The sequence below is a fragment of the Hirundo rustica genome, chromosome 17, assembly GCF_015227805.2.
Source record: "Hirundo rustica isolate bHirRus1 chromosome 17, bHirRus1.pri.v3, whole genome shotgun sequence".
In the NCBI taxonomy this organism is placed as follows: Eukaryota; Metazoa; Chordata; class Aves; order Passeriformes; family Hirundinidae; genus Hirundo; species Hirundo rustica.
In genome coordinates this window covers 10,407,018-10,429,788 of record NC_053466.1, presented here as the reverse complement: position 1 = coordinate 10,429,788, position 22,771 = coordinate 10,407,018, and the positions used below count along the sequence as shown (strand labels likewise).

At 45.8% G+C, this 22,771-nt stretch overlaps 1 protein-coding gene across 4 annotated transcripts in view; it reads left to right on the top strand.

Moving 5' to 3' along the window:
• PXN (paxillin) overlaps positions 1 to 22,771 on the top strand; it is a 54,046-nt gene that overhangs the window by 12,556 nt on the left and 18,719 nt on the right. For all 4 annotated transcript variants that reach the window (XM_040080947.1, XM_040080944.2, XM_040080946.2 and 1 more), the window contains 2 exons: positions 20,289 to 20,515; positions 21,005 to 21,120. In XM_040080947.1, coding sequence (XP_039936881.1) covers positions 20,289 to 20,515; positions 21,005 to 21,120 — 343 coding nt within the window. The remainder of the gene's footprint in view (positions 1 to 20,288; positions 20,516 to 21,004; positions 21,121 to 22,771) is intronic.

The window sequence follows — 22,771 nt, the reverse complement described above, 5'->3', positions numbered from 1 at the left end:
GAGTCAGCTGTGGGTTTTGGGCTCACTTGACTAAAAGTTTTCTGCAAAATTGCTCATGGTCAGCTACGCCCAGGAAATGGTATTGGGGGAAGCTCTGGTAAAGTAATTTGGTGCCTTGGCTTTCTACTGGCTCAGATTTCTGAGCCCTTCCTGCCGCTGGGCGAGAAGGCTGTAAACAGAACTAATGCTCTGCACAATGGGGTTCTGACTTGTTTCAGCTACTTAGCTGTTGTGACCCCTAGTAAAACAGGGACTTCATTGTCCTGAGCAACTCAGACAGGGAGTCCTCTGCCTCAAGCAGTGTGTGATGCAGAGAGAGGCTTCTTTTCTTGTTGCTCTATTTCCACGGAAAGGCTGGACTCTGTGCTGTCTTTAGCTCCTTTGTCTCTTGCTGGGAGAGGTCAACTTATCCCAAGTGTTCAGCTGCCCTCCTGGTTAAAACTGATCCTCTGACACCATCTCTGCCACTAGAGAAGCAAATGGGGAACTTCTCATACATCTTCAACTCTCTCTCTCCTTCTTTTCTAGGAAATCCTGATACATCAGTTTCTCTGGACCCCTTTTTCCTCATCTCTTGTGCTTTGAAATCTATTATATGAAACAAGTTGTGAAACTGTAGAAATGTCAGCTAAAGTTTTAAAGTCTGGCAGCAGAACAAGGACTAATAATTAATAATAATGCACTTCTATTTAGATCAGAGTTGGTTTTCTGGTTGCTGCTCAGACAGACAGATAAATCCCTTATATTAAAACTCTGTAACTGGCAGGAGTGGGGGGAAGCAACAAAACAAATCTGTTTGAATCGAACTAATGTGTTAGTTGTGATATCCAGAATCTGATGCAGCTTTGGAGACAGCCAGAGCAGATTCTGAATGCAGTTGTGTGTGCTAGTGGAAATCAGTGTGCGTGAATAGGATCTCTGGTCCCAGTTTCCTGCTCTGGTCTCAGCCTACACTTTCCTCTTTGTGTACTGATCCTGTGTGTCCCTTTTTGTCCGATGCGGAAGCTGTTAATGAAGATGCTCTTCTGTTCCAGCTGCCTGAAAGTGAGACATTGTCTGTGGGAAGCTTTCTCACGCTGTGATAAGATGAGGTTTAGGGAGTGAGTTCCTTGCTCATTTCAGGCCTGTGCTAACTAACTGAGGTTTAGTAACAAACCCTGGGAGTACAGGTTATCATGACTGTTAGGATATTGAATTTTAAAATGATAAGTAGGGAGAGAACTGTCTCTTTGTGGCAGGATTACTACATCCAGTAGTGCAGAGTAGAGGTAAGAAGTGGCACCATTACCTTCCACTTTGGTTGAAGTTGGATGGATTAGAGAATAAGCTGTGATCTCAAGTTGATTTTACTTGATTTAACTGCTGAGGTGTTCCCTGTGGCCATCTGCCTTGCTTGTGTCCACAGTAACTGTTGGACAGTTAACTGGGTCAGCAAGCTGATTCTTCTCAAAGTCATTTTTTTACATGGATGGTGGACTGGGAATTGAGGCCACCTCTTTCAGCTGTGGGTGATGTTTAATATAACATAAGGTAACCATTTATCCACAGCCTCAAAAATGCACCCTAACTTAAGGCATGTTGTTTGTCTGTCTGTGAAACAGGGGTAATTACTCCTTACCTGCAAAGTGTGGTTATGTTGGTTAAGATCTTTGTGTTTCTGAAATAGCTTCTAGCTGAAAAGCTTCTTTCAAGCTTTTCTGGTCACCATTGCTGGAAAAGTTTACAGTGGCAAGTTTGAATTAGATTTACAAGTTTTTCTTCCTTTCTCAGGCTTGTTGAATGTTCCCTCTCTGCCTTTCTGATTGCTCATCCTTTCTCCAACCCCCATTATGACAGGCTGTGAGTAGGGAGAAAAGATTTCCTTTCCTTTCCAAGTTCCCCACAGTAGTTCTACCCTAGTCTTTACCACAGAGCGTCATGAAGTCATTCAAAGAATGTTGTGTGCTGAGATATGCCATAAAAATAGTAGGTGAGTGATGACTTTCTCATAGCAGTTTTAGCTGTTTTTCCCATTCATGCTCATTCTCTTTGCAAATGGCCCCAGAGCAGCAGCAACCAGCTAGCTGGGGGCAGTCCTCGGCTGCTGGGTGTTAAAATCCATGCTTTCTCTTCTGTGCATGTGTGTTTTTAAATCCCGATGAAGCAAACAAGTTGAAATGGCAACTGGAGTGCTGTGGAACAAGTTTGGTGTTGGTGTTTTGGTTACGGGAACTGAGTCCCTGTTTGTGCTGTTTAGGAGTCTGGTAAATGCTTTTTCTGCTCACACAAATGCAGCTTTTTCTTTTAGCAGACAGTAACTATTCTGAATTTACACGGGAAATTTTTCTAAGGAGTTTGAGACAACTGTAAACTGAGGAGCCAAGAGAACTTAAGGCAGGCCACAGGGGGAGGCAGTCTGCATTTAGTGCTTGGCTCCTTTTTCCCTGAGCTGGACTGTCTCTACACTGTGAACAAGTCCAGTTCAAGTTATTTAAATGATGATGAGGTAGTCTGAAGTTGTCCAGTGCAGCTTGTCGTGCCACTTCTCACAGTGTTCTTATTACCATGTCCACATCTGCGTACATGGCTCTGCTGGTGAGGTACTGAGTGTCTGGCTGGCAGCACGCAGTGGAGTGTAGCTTGATTTCTTGTGGTTTTTCACTGTTTATTGCACGTGTTTAAACCTCTAACATTTTGCAAATCATTTGAAGAACATCGAGAAAAGTAAATGGTGCTTAAGGGAATAAACCTTCTGAATGACACTCTGCATGGGGAATTGTGCTTTAAATGGCTCAGCTATAAATCAGACTGTATGGGGGCTCCAGGAATAAACCAGTCTCATGTTTTTGTCACAGAACTGAGCTGGCAGACAGAATTAATCCTGTGTCTGTCGAGATGCCTCACAGTATCTTGCTTTATTTCCATTGCTGAAGAGGAAAGTGAACAGAGAATTTCACTTTGTGCTATGGGGAAGTTTGTGGTGGTTCAGGGACTGTGGTTAGGCTGAGTTTTAGTAAGAGCAGGAGGTGGTAGAAGAAGCAAGAGGTAGAAAAGATCATGGGCAAGAGGGCTGTAAATGATTTGCCGTGGATTAGGGGCTTAGTATTCCCTTGTTTTATTCTCTTTCATGGTTCTAAACAAATTCACGGCTTCTCTGTGAAAAGGTTTCCTTTGGGTTGAAGCCACTAATTTCAGGTGGGTCAGACAAAGCCTAAGGCTAACTGCATGTCACTTGAGGTTACCCATGAGCTGGAATAAGATGACTGCTTGGCTGGTCTCTGCTGCTCGTTTTGTTTCACCATTACTTGCATCCGTTGCTCCCTGTTTCTCAGCAGCTGCCTTGGGATTAGGTTTGGGTTGTTTTGGTGTTTTTTTCTGCTAGCAAATGACCCCTTTTGGGCAGAGATGATCCCCAAGAGTAAGGTGCCTAGAGTAGTACTTCTGGTTTGAAGCTCCTGTTCATTATGGTTTTATATGGGAGACTTTTTTTGGGCTGTGTAGGCCTGGTCAGGCAGTGTGACACACAGCTGGAACTATTCTGCCTGGCTGTGAGCAGCTCCAGCAGTTAGACAGGATCCCTGCAGAGAGCTGGGGCACTGGGGGAGGGAACAAAATGCCATTTCATCCACGTCATGAAATCTCTTATCAGTGGCCAACTCAGTGTTGTGAGTGGGTGAGCTGCGTTGGCCTGAAGAAGCTGCCTTTTATTTCTCCTGTGAAAGATGAGGAGCTCAGCACTGTCAGTCAGGCTGGGAGCTGTGGAGTGGCTGTGTGGAGTTTGAGATGAATTTGTCAGTCAAGTTGTTATAATCCTAAACTTGTAGTTTTCGATCTTGTGCTTAATCTGAGATTCGCTGCTCGGCCGTCGAGCAGTTTTCTTGGGCAGTGCCTCACAGCTGCTCTGGCATGCTGCTCCTGTACTTCTTAACTGCTTAAATCCAGTGCCTTCAGCACCTTCTGGCTTGGGGTTGTGCTTAAAAGCCTTGGTGTGAGTTAGAAAATCAGTTAGGTTATCATTCATTTTCCTGTAAGGGTTGGTAAAGGGCTTCATTTGTTGGATGCTACCTTCCATCAAATACAAGGGAGAACTCTACTTGAAACAGATCACCATGGTATGGCTGTGATGATGTGAAACTCTGAGACCTTCTGGGCTGTCTGGATCTGCTGGAGCCCCCTGATTGTATTGCTTGGGTCTGGAAAATGCTGTCTGTGGGATGGGAGGGCCAGTGGGGTGCCAGGTGTTCGGAGCTGTGTCTCTGGTGTGCTCCTGTCCTTGCAGGGTTGGGAGGCTGTTTGCTGAGGAGGAGGGGTTGAAGGAAGGGGCTGGGGGTGGTGCAGGGAGGAAGCTTTATGTAATTCTTGGCTGGCTTTTGAATAATTGTTTTAATTGAAATGGAATGCAGTGTATTCAGTACTTGCTTGGCAGAAACAGCTATTTTTTTGTTGTTGTTTTCTGTCTTGGAGGGGGGAAAGGAGTTGGAGTTTCTCTATTTTCCAGCTGCCCCAAACACTCTAGGCTCGGATTTGTCACAAAGATAGAAGTGGAATATTGTTCTTGGTGAGAGGGCAGTTGCACTGCTGTGCATGTGTGAGACGTTGTCTCTGGACATGGGATGTGTGAGTGGCAGAGCCTGGTCCCTGGGTTTCTCTGAGGGCTGTGAATGCCAGGGTGGTTTGAGGTGGAGCAGGTTAGTTTTTTGTTACCCAGCAGTAACAGGATGAAAGTGATGGGAGTGCATGTCCATATAAAATATGAGTGTGTCCAGGTACTTGATAGGAAAATTCATCTCCTCTCCTCTGTGTGCTAGTTCAGGGCAGAGCGGGGAAGAACATGATGAGCTGAGGCAAAGAGGTCAACTTAACTTTCAGCAAAGCAGAAATGTAGGCACTGGGAATCTTGACTTCTCTAGACTAGTGCAAAACAGTCTCTCCAGTTATCTCAGAGGATTGGTGACTTTTATCATAGGATTGGTGGAGGGACAATCAGAGATCATGCTGAAAACCCTTTTTTAGAAAGTATTTTGAGGGAGGATTTATTTCATGTATACCTCTGAAAGGGAAGTTTATTCTCACGCTGCTTCTATTTCAGTATTGCTGCCATTTCCATTTTTGGTCAGTGCTGGAGATCGGTCTCTCTTACTCATCTCTACCTCTCAAAAATCTACTTTCTCTCTGGTCTTTGTAATTTTTTTTTCCTCAGTTGTTCTCTCCTGTGGTCAGGAGTTTTCTTATGAGTAGAAGCATTTGCTTGATAGAATAAATGTTTTCTTTATCAAATAGCAACAACAACTTGTGTTCAGGCACTGAGTTGAAGAAGCTGTTGTGTTTAATTGCTTTGTTAATACTGCTCTTGGTAAAATATCCTCACTATTTCTCTTGCTGCTGCTGAAACAAACAAGAGACTTGTGACTGGTACTTGTGTCATGGTGCCAGATGACAGGTACAATGATGGGTCATCTACCTTCTCGTGTAGGAAGAGATAAGAAAACCTTAAACATTCTCCAGCTCTTCTCCATCACAGGCTCCAATATACTCCAGCTCTAAAAATGTTAGTTTTCTGTCTAGATTTAACAATTTTCTTTCTTGCAGTGGGACAGTGTCATGAAATTGTGAAACCCTTGAGCCACATTCTTCTGCCAATACTAAAAAAATAATAAACTTACGTCAGAGCTCTGCAGCTATAGAGCCATCAGCAGTCTCCATCAAATTGCCACCCACATCTCCCAAAGTGGACCAGGGCACCAGTTCCCACATTCATTTCTGAAACACTGTCCTCCTTTCATTCCCAGAAGCTGCTTTTAAAGTGAAAAGAAGCTGCTTTAACTGGATTTTTAACCATGTGCTTCTTGGCCCCTTGTACTCTGTTGTCTTTCAAAGCTGTTGCTTACCCGCTATCTGCAATAACTCAAGTTATTTTTAAGTTACAGTGCAGTGCTTATCAGACTGAAAGCTTCATTTTAAAACTTTCTACCTATTATAGTTATAAGTAGCACCAAGATCCACACGACTGAAAAATGTGAAATATTTTGTTGTCATTTCCCCCTGCCCTGCTCTGTGAGTTTACATTGTGCTTTTGGCAGCGCTTTATGTAAAGTCAGTTGTTGATGATGACTTACACTTTTTGGCTTACAAAGAGTTTGGTTTTGCTTCCAAGTCTGCTCCCACCCTGTTGCAGAGAACCCTTGCAGAAATGAAAACTTCTTAAAAGAAACATCCGCCATTTTGAGAGTACTTTCTTAGTAATTCGATTTTAAATAAGCCAGTTAAACCACCTATGATATTTGACACAAGTTCCCATTTTAAAAAAAGGAAGCAACCCACTTCAGAGTGTTTGGCAGGTCAAGCCAGCAAGTCTTTACTTATATCTCAATATACTAACTTTTTATCTGGGTGAGATTTGCTGGGACTCTGTATCTCCTTATTGACACAGCCTTTTAAAACTTGAGATACCCTGGCTTTTTAAGGCTAGATTTGCATTTGTTGAATGTTCTTTGCATTTATGCTCTTGGGAGCTGTGCTTGTTACTTACTGAAGGGGGAGTTGCTGAAACTAATGAAAAGAATACATTTCAAGGACTAAAATCTGTCAAGTCTGCATTCTGATATCCCATCTGAGAGTCTTCAGGATAGGAATGCCTCAATAAGACTGTATTAAATATGGGTATGATTACAGAGTCTCTTCAGTGTCCCTATTCTTTATTACTGGAATCCTCCTTTTGCTGGTAGCCAGGGCACTCTACATCTCATTGGCAGAATTTGTGCTTCTAATGCTTTTAACGAATTCAGAATTCTTTTAATGAATTCAGAGTTTACACTAGTATTTCAGTCCTTTATTTCATCATCTTTAAGTGTGTCTCAAATTTTGTAACTGGCACTTTGCCTAGATGGGTCTATATTCAGATCTGTTTATGCTGCTTGGATAGGATTTCCACAGCTTAAAAGATGCTATTTTTTTTCCCCTCAAGTTCCATGTCTATTATTGCATAACCGCGCAAATCCTACTCTTCCCTTTATTGGTAATAGGGTCCACATGCTTTCCTGTTTCTGTTACTTTTTAAAAGGCAGATAATTAACTTGGAATGCGCAAGCTCTGTAAGTATTTTGTCTGCAACTGTGTCCAAACCCATTTTTACATAAGCAGATGGAGAGGATCACAGGGATCCTTAGCAGGGCTGTTCCTGACTCTGTGGTTACCTGTGTGCTGCTGGGATGTCTGAGGGTGCTGGTCCTGCTGCTGCTCGAGTCAATACGAGGGCTTGCTTCTGCTGAAGAGGGAGATGGCTTTGCTTTTACTTATCCTTTCTCCTTCTGTGCTGTTTGGACGTAGCCCTTCCTGCTTACTGCTGTGCTCATCTCTTCCCTGACCCAAAAGAAGACAGTCAGCTTTTTTCCATTGGTGTATATTGTGTTGGGCTGGCTCACAGAGGGGTCTTGCGAGAGCCAGAGCCTGCACAAGTAAGTGGCAGCAGCACATGTCTGGAAGAGGGAGTAAAACCTCTCCATTTTTGGCAGTGGTGAGCTGTTAATTTGCCTTTCTGCATCTTACGAAACCGTATCCTTCACTCCAGGGTGCTCACTGTCCAGTGGAGCTCCTGCGCTCTGTTGCACTGTAAACCCTGATGTAACATGTTTTCCTTCCGTAGATGAGTTAGAATCAGCACTTACCAAATTATGATCTCCAAGCTGACAAATGCTCTACAGCTGTTGTGAGGGACCCCCTTGGGAGGTCAAACCCAGACCCTTCTCATTTCCACCTGAGGGCTCTGGAGCATAAGCACACCAGGATTGCTGCTGCCCAGAGATTTGGAGACCACTGCTGTGTCTTCACAATGTTGTGATTTGCCACTGTTGATTTCACACTAAGCTACTGCTTAGAAGCTGCTTGGACTGGGTAGTCTTGGGTCAGCATATGTTGTAACCTCAGTGCTGTTCATGACGACTTTCAGTTGTACAAATCTCAACAAAATACCAATGCAAGGCTTAAAATTGCCCTTGTCTACCCTCTTTTCAGTGGGCACGTAGAGGGTTGCTTGTTGTAGCTGGGTGCTGCACACCTCTGCACTCAAGCCTTGAGCTTCTGTTACCAGAGCTGTGGTTTAAAATCCAGTGTCTTGTTTCCTGCTGCTTCTATTCCCATCCTTGGACTCTTCTGTCAAGTGGAGATCTCCTTTGTGCCAGATTTGTCAGATGTTTGTAGAATGGCAGAGCTGTGTTTTGACCTAGTGCTTGTGGAGCAGCTGCACGCTGGTGCAGCAGGAAGGGTCTGGTTCCTCAGATAGATGGCTTGGCTGAGCCCCTCTTCCTGTAGGAATACAAGAGAGTTGGTATTTTGTCCAGAGGCCTTGGCCCTGGAAATTTTCCCTGAGGGGTCATTTTGGTGGCTGCTTGTTTGGTGCTCATAAATTTTTTGTTTTGTTTTTTCAGAGGAGAGTAGATCCTGTTGCACTCCTTCTAGAAACTTTCAGAGGGAAGCCACCAGCAAATGAAAATTCTTACAACATGCACAAGAAGGGTTAACTTAATATTTTGCACTCATAAGGATAAATAAAGGTCTAAAAAAGGCAGTGTATCGGTTACTAGTGTTTTGAGGTTTATTAAGTTTTTTTTTTTCCCATCTAGAATGTAGGCTAAAATCCAGCCCAGGTCAGCAGTGAGGTGTTAACTGTTTAGTTGTTTGTGTAAAATGTTTACACTCGCTCCAGTCTGTTCCTCCCACCAAACTGGCCAGGATGCCGTTTCATTCCTGTTTGTCCCTCGCTTGAGTCTGAGCCAACCCACCTCCCTCCCAGAGACACTTGGGTCAGGATTGGCCATTTGCTGCTGCCTTTGTCTGGGACTTCCTGGAAATGCCTGAGAATGTGTTTGCTGTCAGGCAGAGATCAGAAATAGATCTTGCATAAGAAGAGCCACTCCAGGAGAAGACTCTCAGAGGCTGTATTTACCCTCCTTGGAGCCCAAAGCTGTTTCCAATTTCACAGCTGACACACAGGGAGAGAAATGGAGACTCTAATTTGTGCAGATAGTTGTTCCTTGTGATCTTTTACAGGGCTAGCTCTAACTGCCTGTTGAACACCAGTCAATTTGCTTCCAAAAGGAGAGGATTCTGACAAAAGACCAGTTGGCAGGTGGAGCTCATAGCAGACTGCAGCAGATTCAGGCTGAGAAATTCCAACTTAAATATTTTTAGTACAGGCGTGAGAGTCAGAATTGCTTTCTATTCTGATATAATATGGACTTGCCATGTTTTGTTGGGCTGTTCAGGGGTGCATCTCAGTTCTCCATTTCTGAAAGGTACATTTCTTTTGTGCTGTCAAGGGAGTGTGTATGTTGGGATGAGGATTCTGAGTTGTGAGCCTCGTTGGGATTCAGGTGCAGTGGCTGCAGACTTTGCTGCCTGCAGTTGCCACAGCCAGTTCTAGCAATACGAAATAGAATATGTGGAGATGTAGGTTTAGGGTGTGGAGCTGTGAGACCCGTGACTGAAAAAGGCTTCCATGTGGTAAGTGCTGTAACTTACGGGTGGGATAATCATCTGAGGACAGTGGTACTTAAATTATAGTGGTCTGAATCCCTGGAGGTCAGGAGCTGGAGTACTGGGTAAGGCTGGTTACATTTTATGATCACCTTGTGATCCTCCTCTTGTGCAATCTCCAGCTTCTCTGTCCAGTGAAGCAGAGCCCAGCTTTGTGCTCTTCAGCATTGTGCAAACGCTGAGGTCAGTTCAGCTTTTGCATGTGCTGTGTCACAGGATGTGCTGCAGCTGTGATGTGCAAACCCTTGACAAGCTTTTCCTCATTTTCCCAAAGATTGTTCATAGAGCAGTGGAAGAATTTTTTGACTGTGCTTTTCCATCTTTGGAAATGGTTTCCTGTTATCAGGACTCTTGACAGTCCAGTGAATCTAGGTAGACAGGAACCACACAAAGGATTATTTTCTGTTTCAGCTTCACACAAGCATGAATCAATCTCTGGAGGCATTCAAGGCTTGTGAAGCTGGATCTGGCATTCTCAGGAGCCTTTGGTAGCTGTGAAATGGAAGACATTTTTGTTAATAAGCTGGAACATGAATTCAGTTTTAGGCAGTCAGTCTTAGCATAGGGTGTTTTTCATAGCTGTTTGTTGCTCAGGACTATAAACAGAGGGAAGTAAATACAAGATGTCTCTTTGCACTTTAAGTGTGGAGAAAACCATGCTATAAAAAAGGAGATGCTGTATGTGGCAGGAAATGAGAAATAAATGGGAGGACGCACCTTTGGGAGGGAACAGCTTCTCAAAGTCGGTGACACAGTGCTGCTGCTCCGTTTGAGTGCTCCTCTTGGAGGCAGTAGGTGGAGAAAACAACAGCCAGCCTTACTTTCCTCTCTGCTGCCCTTAGATCTTCAGTGTCAGTAAGAGTTTGTTCTTCCTGGTGTTCCTGTTGCCAGCTTTTGAATGTGATAGGGAAGGCAGTGGAGTGGTCAGCTGAGGTTAATTTAAAGAACTTCAAAAGGCTACACTTGGTTTTAGCAGCTTTTTGTCTGAAAACCAAAAAAAAAAATATTCAAACTGTATTTTGTTTCTCTGGAGCATTTTCGCTTCTGATGGAAGGGACTTAAAACACAAATCACTTTCAGTGTGAGGATGCTCAGCACACTTGTGACATATTGAAGAATATTTATCTCTGACCACAAAAGTAGTTACGTATCTTGTGGGACTTCCATTATCTCAGCCATCTAATGAACGGTGTAAAGGGGATGAAAGTTTTGATAAGGAAGTTGGAGAAAGGCAGAATAACTATGTGTTTTTCTTTTGTAGGTGGTGGTTCATTTCTCTCACCCAGTTTAAGCGGGAGTCTAATGTTCAAAGAGCTAAATGGAAAAATTCTAGTCCTATGGGAAAATCATTTGTGGTTCCTTCACACAACTTTGACTGTAGGCCAGGGAGTGCTGTGGATTTTTATTGTTCCATCCAGGAAGCTGTGCTGACTCAGTCTTTAAAGCACTTGCAGTGTCTCCCAGCCAGCATGCTGAGCTGCTGAGCCCATGCCCTGTGGAACTAGTTAAGATTAGGTTACCTCCCTGCCAGCTTGGTGATGTGAACGGAGCCAGCAGCCCAAGGATTTCCCAGCCTGTTACATCCAAGATGACACGAGGTGGATCTGGGGTGTTCCCTTCAAGGAATGGGGCTGTGACTCCCAGGGACTGCTGGTGTCAAGCCGCACACTGGTCAGCTGGTTGTCCTACAGTGTCCTTGTGCCCTTGAGAGCCTTGCAGCTGCTGGGCTGCACAGGAACCTGCTGACTGCACGTGATGCTGCCCAGCGCTCCAGCACCCTCACCCTGCAGGCACACACGCCACTGCAGGTCTGGGTGTCACAGAAATGTATTAATTTACGAGGAAACGGTGTGGGCAAGACCCAGGAAGGATCTAGCGGTGACATTAATGGTTTTTCAGCACATGCACACACAAATAGCCCTCCTGCCCATCAGAGGGATCTGGTGGAAGGTCTGAGCTCACATGATGGCGTCTGCTGGCTTTTTGTAGCATACAAAGAGTTGGCTTATCTTCAGTTTTATGGTCAGACGTCTCTGTCAAAAGCTCACTCTTCAGCTCAGCAGCACAAATTAGAGCATCAGTGGGTACATAGCATGTGCAGCCCTAGGGACTGAGCTATGTCACTATTCTGGGGCTGGAAAGTCAAAATAAAATATCAGTGTATGCTCAGGTGGAAGTGGCAGGTAATGGTGAGAGGTGTCTCCAGAATGAGGAGCATTTCAGTTTGAGCTGTCTGCTGATTGCATCTTCAGGCTGCCTTTTGCACTGGTCTGCATCTGAGCTGCATCTGAGTTATGGGAATCTGACAGGAGGGTAAGTGATTTCTTTCAACTAATGGCTGGATGGGCTGGATTTACAATTTGTGTTCTGGCCCTAATTTTGAAGGTGAAAGTAGAGCATTTCCATTTAAAGCAGAAATTTTATTCACTTACTTGAACAAGGGCTCAGTTCTGGCATTGGTCTTTTAAATACATTTTTTAAAAGCTACTTAAGTCATGGAGTGGTTGGAGCTGTGCTTCCAAGAAACCTAATGAATTTATCTAAAAAAACCGAAACCAACACCTCAGCAAACTTTTATTGTATTAGTAAGTTGAATTAGTTTAGAAAGTGTCTGGTGATCAGCAGGGCAAGTTCCAGGAGCAGCCTGGGTTTGCAGGCTGGGGAAGGGGGGATCCCTGGGCTTTTCCATTACACTGGCAGTGTGTGATGGTGTCAGCTCTGCTGGAGCTGCAGCCAGAGCACTCCAGGGGTTTGCAGTTCATCTCCCAATGTGCAGTGAGTAATTACTGATATAAACAGTTCCTGAAATTGTTTCACAAAGGCTGTATTTGCACACTCTTTTACACCCCCAGGCTCGGGGTGGTAGTAGTGCATGGTGCATGTTAGTTGTGACCAGTTAGTTGGCCACAAGCTCTGGAAGAAGCTCTCCAGCTTGGGTCTCAGTGGTTGGGGAAGGAAGCCACAGTCACTGCTGCAGCTGCTCATGCAGACCACATCTCACACTGCAGTGTCTTGTCTGTTTGGACATTTGCTGATAGTGGTCAGAGCTGGGTGATTGGGCTGCTGTACTGGGCAAGGCTCGCTGGTTTGGCTGTCAGTACTCCAGTTACGGCACAGAAAGGATTCACGGTGCCTGCCACCACCTGATTCTGGCAGCAGTTCTGGCTGTCACGGGAGGAATCCTTGCTCAGTTTGTCTCTGCAGCCTGGGATAGCCAGGCATAACTGCTGCTGGGAGGTTGCCTTTGCTGTTAAGCTTTTTGGGAGCACCCACACAAGTTTGTAAATCGGTGCCACAAATGCAAAGTTTTGCTGATGTTATGGGGCAGTTTTGGTATGAAAGTAGAGAGAAGCTTCAAAATTTTAATGGCTAATGTCTTAATTTACCATACCACATATTGATAATCGTTTGGACATTCTTTTTGTTAAGCAGTGACACAAGGCATGATTTACACCAATACCCCCATAGTGAGAAAGCACAAGGCTTTAAACATCAGTACATTAAAGAAAGAGCTGAATGATTTTACTGATAATGCAATTTGAACTTCCTCGAGGCATGTCTGGGCAATGTGAAGTAAAAATCCCAGTGGCTGCTCTGTGCTGATACACCAGCTGTTAGGTCTGGAAAATGACTTATCTTTTGTGCCTTGACTTTTTGTGTATCTTAAATAACAATCTGCCCCTGCTTCACGAGAAAGCTGAGAGCTTTTTATGTGTCCTGTGTTCTAACCACCTTCTTGACATATTGGTTAAATTTTGGAAAACTTTTAAATGTCATCTCCTCAAAATGTTTTACACAGTGAGCCAAGCTATTTTACATGCTTTCTATATATGTGAACTGGAGAACTTGAGGATTTTAAGAGAATCTAATTGCACTTTGAGTTTTTAAGGTCTCATTTTGAATGTAGTCTTTGTATTTTATTGCTTTTGTAGTTTCTGATCTTTTTGCATTTAAAAGCATTGATTAGAATATAATGCCTTAAGAACCTGTTAATAAATGTCTTCTACCCAGAAGTCAATGCCCGCATTTACATGTTCATGATTTTCCTGTTTTTGATAAAGCTCTTCCATTTTGCTGAGAAAAATCAGAATGAGAATTCCTGCCATTGGTGTTTGGGGCTCCCCACACCTCCTGCAGTCAAACCCCAGGGCAGTGAGAAGTCCTAGCATGGCTCCACCAAGTCTTCTTGATGCAGGTCTTGTAGAGCACTGCAAATATTTCTTTTGAAAGGCTGTTTAACAGGATAAATATACCCAGGCTCCCCATTCCTCTGCAGTTACTCACAACATAAAACTGTCATGCCAGGGATTGGGTTACTGCCTTGAGCTGTCTCCCTATTTGAGCTGGAGCTGGATTTACTCCTGGAGGTGGGGGAGAAGACTTATTTGAACCTAATGAGATTTTTAAAGTTTGCATTCAGGGATTTTGCAAAGAGGTGGCTCAGATGAGGCTGCAAGCTCAAACTTCAGTTCTGGAGATGCAATTCCCTTCCCCTCATTCTCTTAGGGGACAGCAACAATCAAGGATTTGAATTCAGCATCCTGCAGGTATTAAGAAAAAAAGTCTAGACATGGTGTGTGATTCTGCCAGTGAGAGGTCTGCAATTCCTCTGATGCCGAGTGAGACATGATTAACATGTAAAGTCCATGTCCTCATTGAGAGCTGCCCTTAGGGGTATCTTGATTTTTATTTCTATTTGCCTGTCCTCTAGGAATCTTCTGCTGCCTATACCGTGAAAACTTGAAGCAGTTCTACCTATTTGGGTAAATAGAGGCAGGGGAAAAAATAGGGTAGGTGCAGATACCTGTTCTGTGCAGCTGCAGCAGAGGAAATTCTGTAGCTTGTGCTCAGACATCTCATCCTGATTCCCCCGTGTGCTGTGTCTGGGCTGTCGGGGACATGTGGCACCGGAGATGCTGGGGGAGGTGAGGCTCTGTGGCTGACTGCATTTGCTCTGTGCTGGCTGCATGAGGACTCCTGTCTCCAGTGCTACTCACTTTCCAGATGTCCCATGCAAGAAGCAGAGCCACAGCAACGTGTGGTTTGATACATGTGCAGATGTGGCTTTCAGCTGTTGGAAATGAAAGGCTGATATCTGAGGCATTTGAAGTATCTTGCTTCGGTTATGCTTCCATTTCCTCCCCAGCAGTAGATGAGATGTGGAAGAAAATTGACCACCATCCTTTTGATCTGCTCACTATAATGATAATGCTGTGATTTGCTGTGTCAGCATGGCTTAATAATCCTCAGTTGCTGAGAGAGATGAACTGCACATCGAAATCCTTTCTCCAGAGGAAAGCAAATTTAGATTTCTCCAAAATGCCTCCCTTAAAAAAAAAAAAAAAAAGAAAAAAAAAAAAGAAAAAGATAAATTCTAAACTGCTTATGAATAGTGGAAAATTATTTACTGCTTGAGGAAAAATTAGCATTGAAAAGCTGCTTGATGACAGTTGGCAAATGTGAATTTGTTAATGCCTTGTCATGTAGGTTTTTTCAGAATTAGTCCATGATGTGTTCTGCTTCACTGTGTCACCTTAATCCAGGAGCCTTTTTGAGATGCACAGGAAAGGAGAAGTGAACAAAGTATGCTTTGATATGCATGGGAAGATACATCTAAATATATTTAAAAATATATAAATATATACTTTTCTTTTTAGTAACTTCACTCTACCTATTTAAGGGAGCTGAATGCAGCTGAAATTCCTAGAAAGGGGTGTTGATGTGTGCATCAGCACAAAGGAGCCCCGGTATTACCCATTGCTGTTGCAGGCTGTAGAGCAGTGCCATGACCCCTGGGCTGGTGTTACTGCTTTGTGTCAGACAGACCTGGCAGTGGGAAGCTGAAGAATGTGCCCCTGGCTGCACAGAGGCTGTTGCTGCTGCAGGATGCTGCAGGATCCCGACACGCAGCGATGCCCAAGGAGCCTGCCTTGGAGCCCCTGGAATGCCTGAGCTGTTCCCGGCCCACGGAGCCGTGGGCTGGGGAGATAGCACAGGAATGTGCACCATACAGCTTGCTCTTTTCAGTGCAGCTTGAACTGGTAAATGGGGCTTAGCCGAAGCATTTGTCCTGTTCTTCCATCTTGCTGCTTCGGTGGTAGAAGGAATGTTTTCTGAGTGGTTCAATGCGTGATTGGACGTCAGCGTGAGAGTTCTTGTCCTGAGCTGCTGAAGTCACCAGCACAGCTTTGGCTCTTGCTGGGAATTACCTTGAAGCAATGCAGTTGGTATTAAAGGACCACTTTGTACATACCTAACTGATGTACAGAGTGGTGTGGAGGATTTGTAGACCAGAACCCCAAGCACCTCATAGGTAATAATGATCTTTGGCCAAAGTGAGGAAAGGGAGAGAGGAGCAAACTAATGTTACTGGACCTCCAGGTGTCTTGGTCTTGGGAGTGCTTTATGGTGGTAAAAGTGTCAAATGTGGAATCCTTCTTTAACTGTCCCTCCTCCACAGGAAAATCTGTGTAGAAAGCCCATCTGAATGCAAACAGCAATGTCCTCCCATACCGGGGAGGTCCAGTGGAGGGGAGGAAGGCTCTGTCCCTCTGATTCATGTTTTCACACAGCTTTAGCGGGTGGCTGGCCAGGTTACCTGAGCCCGTGGAGGGCCAGCCGTGCACATGCTGAGGTGCTCTGTGCTGTAGTGCACAGTGAGTTAGGGGTTTATTGGCTGTGTAGCTGCTCCAGAGTAGTAGCCATGATAAGCAGGAGTGACCAGGTTGGTGGTGTTTTAGCAGGTATCCCTTTTGCACCCTCCTGAGCAGCACCCTGCTAATGGAGTGGAAAATACAGATTTCTATATGCACAGCCCATGCATAGCTGAATCCTGCCGAGTCTTTGGAGACTGGAGTGATTCTGCTCCATGCACATGTCTTTGAGTTGAGATTTTGTCTGTGAGTTGTGTTAGTGGCTCGTCGTAGTGGTGAGAGTAGAGAGAAGGGTGAGCCTGGGGAGGAGACATGGTTTGAAGGTCCATTATAACTCTGTCTGGTTATACTTTACTGCTACGAAGTGGTTAAATCTATTCTCTAGCAATAACTAAATCTACGATCTTCATCCTTGGGAGGTTCTGCCTCCTAGAGCTCTGTCTGTGGTGTTCCAGAGAGTATTTGGGGCAGCGGCAAGGCTCTGGTGAGGTCAGCCTGTGGTTGTTCCCGGAGTACTGGGCGGTAGCTGCCGTGAAGTTGCGCGTTTCCGTGAAGTGGGGAGCTGCAGCACACGTGGCACTGCCGAGCTTCTGTGTGCCTGAAACGGGGACAGGTTCGCTCTTTCGGGGCTGGACAGGTGAGGTGAAGGCACTGCCGAGCTGGGCACTGCCGTGGGTTTCGTCGCTCTGTCCCTGTGAGGGTGTTGATGGTGCCCTCTGATGGATGGTGCCCGAGGGCGCTGGCCCGAGTCGCTGCCTTGTGGTGGCCCCGTCAGCTGCTTCCTCCGGGTTGTGGGGACTAACTGGCTCATCGACACGTCCTGCAGCACTGTCCCTCAGGAGTCACCTTGGGCAGGAACACTTCATTACGCAGTAAATCGATCGAGACTTTAATACTTCTATTTAAGCATTTAATATTCCATTTAAGGAGCGGCCACTGTAGTGAACTCAGTGCTGTGACGGGAGGTGCAGCACTGCACAAGGCACAGCATCCCTGTCACAGTTCATCAGGTTACAGATGCTCGTCCCTTTTGCAAAAGAGAGAGCGATGCATCTTTTTTCATTAATAAATCTCCCTTCTTTCCCCTCATCTCTTATTTCACGTTGTCTTCTGGTAGTTGCACAAATCCTAAATGAATGCGCGGTGCTTTGGGACCTCTTGGGATTAAGTACTTCATGGAAAACAAAACGTTAATCCCTTTGGTTAATTTTCGTTTGGGTTTTGAATAATAGCCTCAAGTCTTGCTCTGGACTGTAGAATTCCTTGGGCTGACCTCCAGGGGAGCGACGGGCAGCCCGTGCCTGTGGGTTGGGGACTCGCTTCCCTCTGGCAGGGCGATGTCCTGAGGTGGGATGGTGCCGCTGTCACTCTCACCCTGCCCTCGCCAGGGACGTTCTGCTGCTGGTGTTGGGCCCTTTAAACGGGCGCGATTTTCCATTTCAGCAGAGTTTCAGGGAGCTGTGGTTGCTGATGGGATTGGATCCGGGAACAGCAGCGGGGAGGGAATGGGGAAAGACCTTCCCTCTGTCTTAGCTGTGAGCTTGGAGCGGCGGGGGCGCAGGGAAGGGAGCACACGGGATTGCCGGATTTGGGGGCGAGCAATCACAAGAAGTCCTTTCGCATCGGGAAACCGGTGTGTGAGCGCCTTTCCTGTCCCTCTGGCTTGGGGTGGTGCCTTCGTGCCGCTGCTTCCATATCAGTTGTAAAGTTGGAGTTTAGTCTGAGTAACCGAGAGATTTCCTCTCCGGCCTTTTCTCCTCCCTCCGCTTTCCGTTCCTCGGCTCTGCCTTGTTTGCTCAAGTCAGGAAGGGGGCGGGCATGGGGAAGGTTAATCATTAATCTTAACTCCTTCACAGCCATGGGGCTCCGTGCTCCTGGTATGTGCAGACCTCCCTTCTTCCGCAGACCTGCAAAAGTAAATCCCTGCGTGTAGCCGAGCTCAGTGTGTGCCATCAGCAGAAGGCAGTGGGTGTCCGTCCCATGGATCATCTGCACAGACAGGAGCCGAGCAGGGGGAGTTTCTGTGGCGAGATGGTCACAGCTGCCGGTCCTGCACTGAGGGCTGGAGATGGAGGGTGGAAAAATGGTTTGCGTCCCCTCTGCAGGGCCGGAGGAGCCCAACACCCTCACGGGATTTTCACTTCCTGGTGGAGTTTGATTTGCCTTTGTCATTGGAGGGGAGAAGCAAAAACCACTCCTTCTCGGTGAGCCTCGGGAGGTTGTGTGCGTGAAACCTCCAGTCATAGGACCTGCCTGACTGTAGGAATTGCGGTTCATCGGCAGTTCCCTGGAGGTATGTGCCTTTCACTCTGGAATCCACCAGCTGTTCTTCTGCTTGAAAAGATTCAGTTCATTTTTCCCCAGCTGCGGAGTACTTGTCTCCCTTCAGAGAATCTGCTTCTGGGATATTTTGGTCCCTTTAGGAAGATAGATCCTGCGACTTTAATGGTTCGGAGCATCTTTATAACTAAATGAAAGGTGTATAGAAATAATTTAACACAGTGTTTAATTTACTAATGGCTGTATTCTGCCCTCTGAGTGCAGGACTGCTTATTTTTTCTTTTGTGATGCTTTGGTTTTTTGAAAAGAGTGAATATAAAAGCGGCACCCTCCTTATCTTGTAATGCTATAATAGTGTCCTCTTCTAATACATTTTCTTGAAGGCATGCTGAGTGCCTTGGCTGCTGTGGAGTCCTGTGCTCAGGAAGTGGCTCAGGGCTGGCAGGTGCTGCCCAGGGAGCTGTGGGCAGCCATTAGCGCGAGCAGTTGCTTGGTTGCTATTCTGGTGCCACCAGACAGCTCCAGCTCCTTGTGACCCAGTGTGGGGGACACTGCAGGGTGGCCACGCTCAGGCTGCGCCCCTGTGCCCCAAACCTGAGTGTCAGGTACTGCTGTGTGCGGGAGAAGGGGCCTGCTGAGTCCCTGAACACAGCTGGGTCTGCTCAGGGGGAAGGGAGACGCAGGGGGGTTCACAGAGTGTCCCCTCCTAATTCTGCTGAAGGCGTGTTACTGTTTTCTGACTGAATTCCACGTCTCCAAAGGGACCTGCCAGGTGTGTCCTGGTGCTGTTCCATGGAGAGCGCCGATGTCTCCAGTGAGCTGACAGCCTTTGGAGGTGTGCACTGGTGCTGCTGCCCCAGTGGAAAGCTGGGCACGTGGCCAGGGAGGCTTTCTTTGGAAAGTGAGTGCAGCACAGACCTGCAGGCGCTCACTGGAGTTCCCCCCACAGGGGCTGCAATGGGCTCTGCAGGGTGGGCGCACGGGCTGGAAGGTGCAACAGGTCAGGATTTGCCTTTGAGTCACCCCAGAGGAGTTGGTAATGGGTAGAGGATACATTTGTTGGAAAGCTGGGAATGCCTTTTTATGCCTGATGTCTGACAGTACTATAAGATATTTGCAGAGTGCTGTGTGATGTGAGTCCTCTGCCTGGCACGAGTGACAGTGTTTCTAGCTGGTGGACATTTTCCTTCTCTTGAGGAATTCATGAGCAGTCTCCACCCATCTAGTTCAGAATTGTTTCCAGAAGAAATGGCGTTTACCTGGCAGCCTCTGGAAACTTGTTAACTGTATAATGTACTGAGAGGGATTTTTGTTAGGAGGACCGAAGTACATACTCCTGCTGCACTGATGGACTGATCTGAACGTGTCATGCTTCTTCCACTACCTTGGGCTCAGGAGAAAACACCTCCTGAGATCTTGTTTCCTGCAGAAAGCAGTGCCTGCGGCCACAGTAAATGACTCTGTGATGATGTGGGGCCTGTAATTAGTCTGTGTCAATATCCTGTTGGAGTATGTCTCTGGACAGGCTTGCCTAGGTTGCACTTCTGCAGAGTGCAGTAGGACTATGGGTTCCTGTTGTGTGTTTTTCCAGTTAAGGCAAAAATTTGAGACTGACACAGCTTTCCTGACTGCTTTGTTACATCTTGGTGTTTTCTTTGTTGTAGAACTTTGATTAACTCATTCATTCCTGAGCAGCAGTAATGTTTTTCAGGGCATTTGGTAGATTAACGTAGATGAGAAGTCCCAAAAAACTTGTGATACAGTTACATTGAATAAGAAGAAAGAGACAAAACTGTATTCCAGGCTTTTACCATTTTGTTGGGGTTTTTTTTTGCTTTCCTGCAGACGCCTTACTGGCAGACCTGGAATCCACCACCTCGCATATCTCCAAACGACCAGTATTTCTCACGGAGGAAACTCCTTACTCCTACCCAACTGGAAACCACACGTACCAGGAGATTGCTGTGCCGCCCCCGGTGCCCCCGCCACCCTCCAGTGAGGCTCTGAATGGCACCGTGGTCGACCCCTTAGACCAGTGGCAACCCAACACACCCAGATACGGCCACCAGCAGGTGAGTGGGTGTGTGCAGGTGGAGGGTGATTGTTTTGTGGGTGCAGGATCTCTCAGGATAGTAAAGAGGATGGAATAGGAAGAAGTGAGGATGATTTTGGCTATGAACAGAGCAGGGGAATGGTGGAGGTGGGAGTTCTTATTAGAACTAACTGGTTGGAAGGAATGTCAGAAAAGAATTTGAAAGCCATCGTCATTGTGCTGACAAAACGGTGGTGTGATGAGATTAGTGTTAGTCATCTGTCTTGAGCCTGTGGAAGGCAGACTGGGGGTTTCCAGCACAAACTGTGACTCATAGGCAGGTCTGAAATAAGGGGAAAACTGTTGTTCCTAGTGTAGCTCAACTGATAGAGACTGGCTTGACTAAAGAGCAGATTTTTTTTTTTTCTGCTGGGCTTTGTTCTGCCCTGTCAATGCATGGGTTTGTAATGCAGTGGTGTACATATTTGTTTCGTATTCACTGTTTCCAACGCAAATCTTGTTTCCACAGGCTCAGTCCCAGTCTCCTATATACAGCTCTAGTGCCAAAAGCTCCAGTGCCTCCGTTCCTAGAGACGGGCTCAGCTCTCCTACTCCCCGTGCCAGTGAAGAGGAACACGTCTACAGGTATCCTGTCTCTTTTAAGAGATAAGCTTGACTCACAGGTTGAGCCTGCTGAGGATCAAGCTGCCTTCTATAAGTGGAAACAAACACTGCTCCCCATGTGTGTTATATTGCTTCGTGTCAGTTTCGATTGCCTCTTTTGCAATGTGCCACTGTAACTTTGACACTCACTTCAAACTTTGACCTGGCCCTTTGGCTTGCTCAGCTGCAGGAGGTTAAGGATCCATCAGACACAGCAGGATCTGGATTGTGTTGTGTAGGATATGATCCAGACACAAGTGACAAATCCGCCCCCCTGTTAAACAGCACAAAAGTTCTACAGGAGGTGGATGGCCTTTGGGTTATTTTTCCCTGGGAACTCAGTACTTGTGGCTTAGTGGGGTGTGCAGGGACTTGAGTTTTCAGGTAAATTCAAACTTTTTAAACCTTCCATCTCAGTAGGTGATTGACAGATAACAAGTTTACACTTGCAAAGGCAGCTGCTCTCACTCTAAGGTTGGAAGAGTAGCCTGCACAGTAGGACAGACCTTTCTGCTGACATAGGGATAAGTGATGCAGAGGCTGTCAGAAATTCATCCTAGGCACAGTTTTATACTTTAGACACTGGTGTTTCTTTGGAGTCATAATCTAACATCTTTCTGCTGAGCAGGAAGTTGCTTCCAACCAGAACTAATTCTGGGTAGAGCTCAGCTCCTCTCTGGGCAGCCTAGCCATAGATGGCCCAGTGGAGATGGTAATTGCAATTTTTTCAGATGACTGCATGCAATTAGTATGAAATGGAAGTAATTACAGCCATAAGTCCTCTTGAGCAAGGGTCTGGCATGGCTTGGTTCTGGTGTGAATTGTAGCTGGTATGTTGGTTTGGCGTGAAGTATGTTCTCAGATTGCAGTTGTGGATTTTGTTTTTCAACCTGAAGAGAAGGATAACTTCCCTTATGGAATTCATAATTGTCACTGATGTTACAGGTGTCAGAGTCAACTTGCTAGATACTAGCTTTTTGAGCATAATGTGGTCCTGTGCACAGGGCATAAGTTCCCATTTTGGATTTGAAAAGTATGTTTTTGATAAAATAAGAACTTCTAGAGCATTAAAAGTTATTTCTTCATTTGTAAAACCAGGAGGAAAAAATGGTCCTGCCATTGACAATGGAAAGACTCTTACTACAGTGTAACTGCTATAAAAATCACTGCATTAATGTGAAGTTCTGCTTTGGAACAGTTTGCAGTTCTGTGTGGTAAATTATATCTACCATATTAGACTAGCAGTAATTACAGCCAATGATTTATACGTGCTTGTGTATTTAACACAGTAGAAAATAATATCAAGTTACTTTCTTATAAATTGATTAGAGTTCCCCAAATTAAAGGTGTGAGGACCTGGGGAGACCTTGAGTGTTGCAAGAGGTTATGACATGTCCTACTGCTTCTCAGTTTCTGCTGCTGACCTGAGGTTTGTGCTTTGCCTCTCTCTCTCCAGTCTGTGCTAGCCCTGCATTCCCTTGCTCAGGGAGGAGGGTGTTGCTGCTTGGTGTGGTGTCAGCAGAAACAAGCCATTTTCCCGTATGTGAGCTAATGGTTCTGCTGCTGTTCTGTGCATTTTGGATCTACAGACAGTTAACTCTTTCCTACAGGGCTGGGCAGCACATAGTCCTAA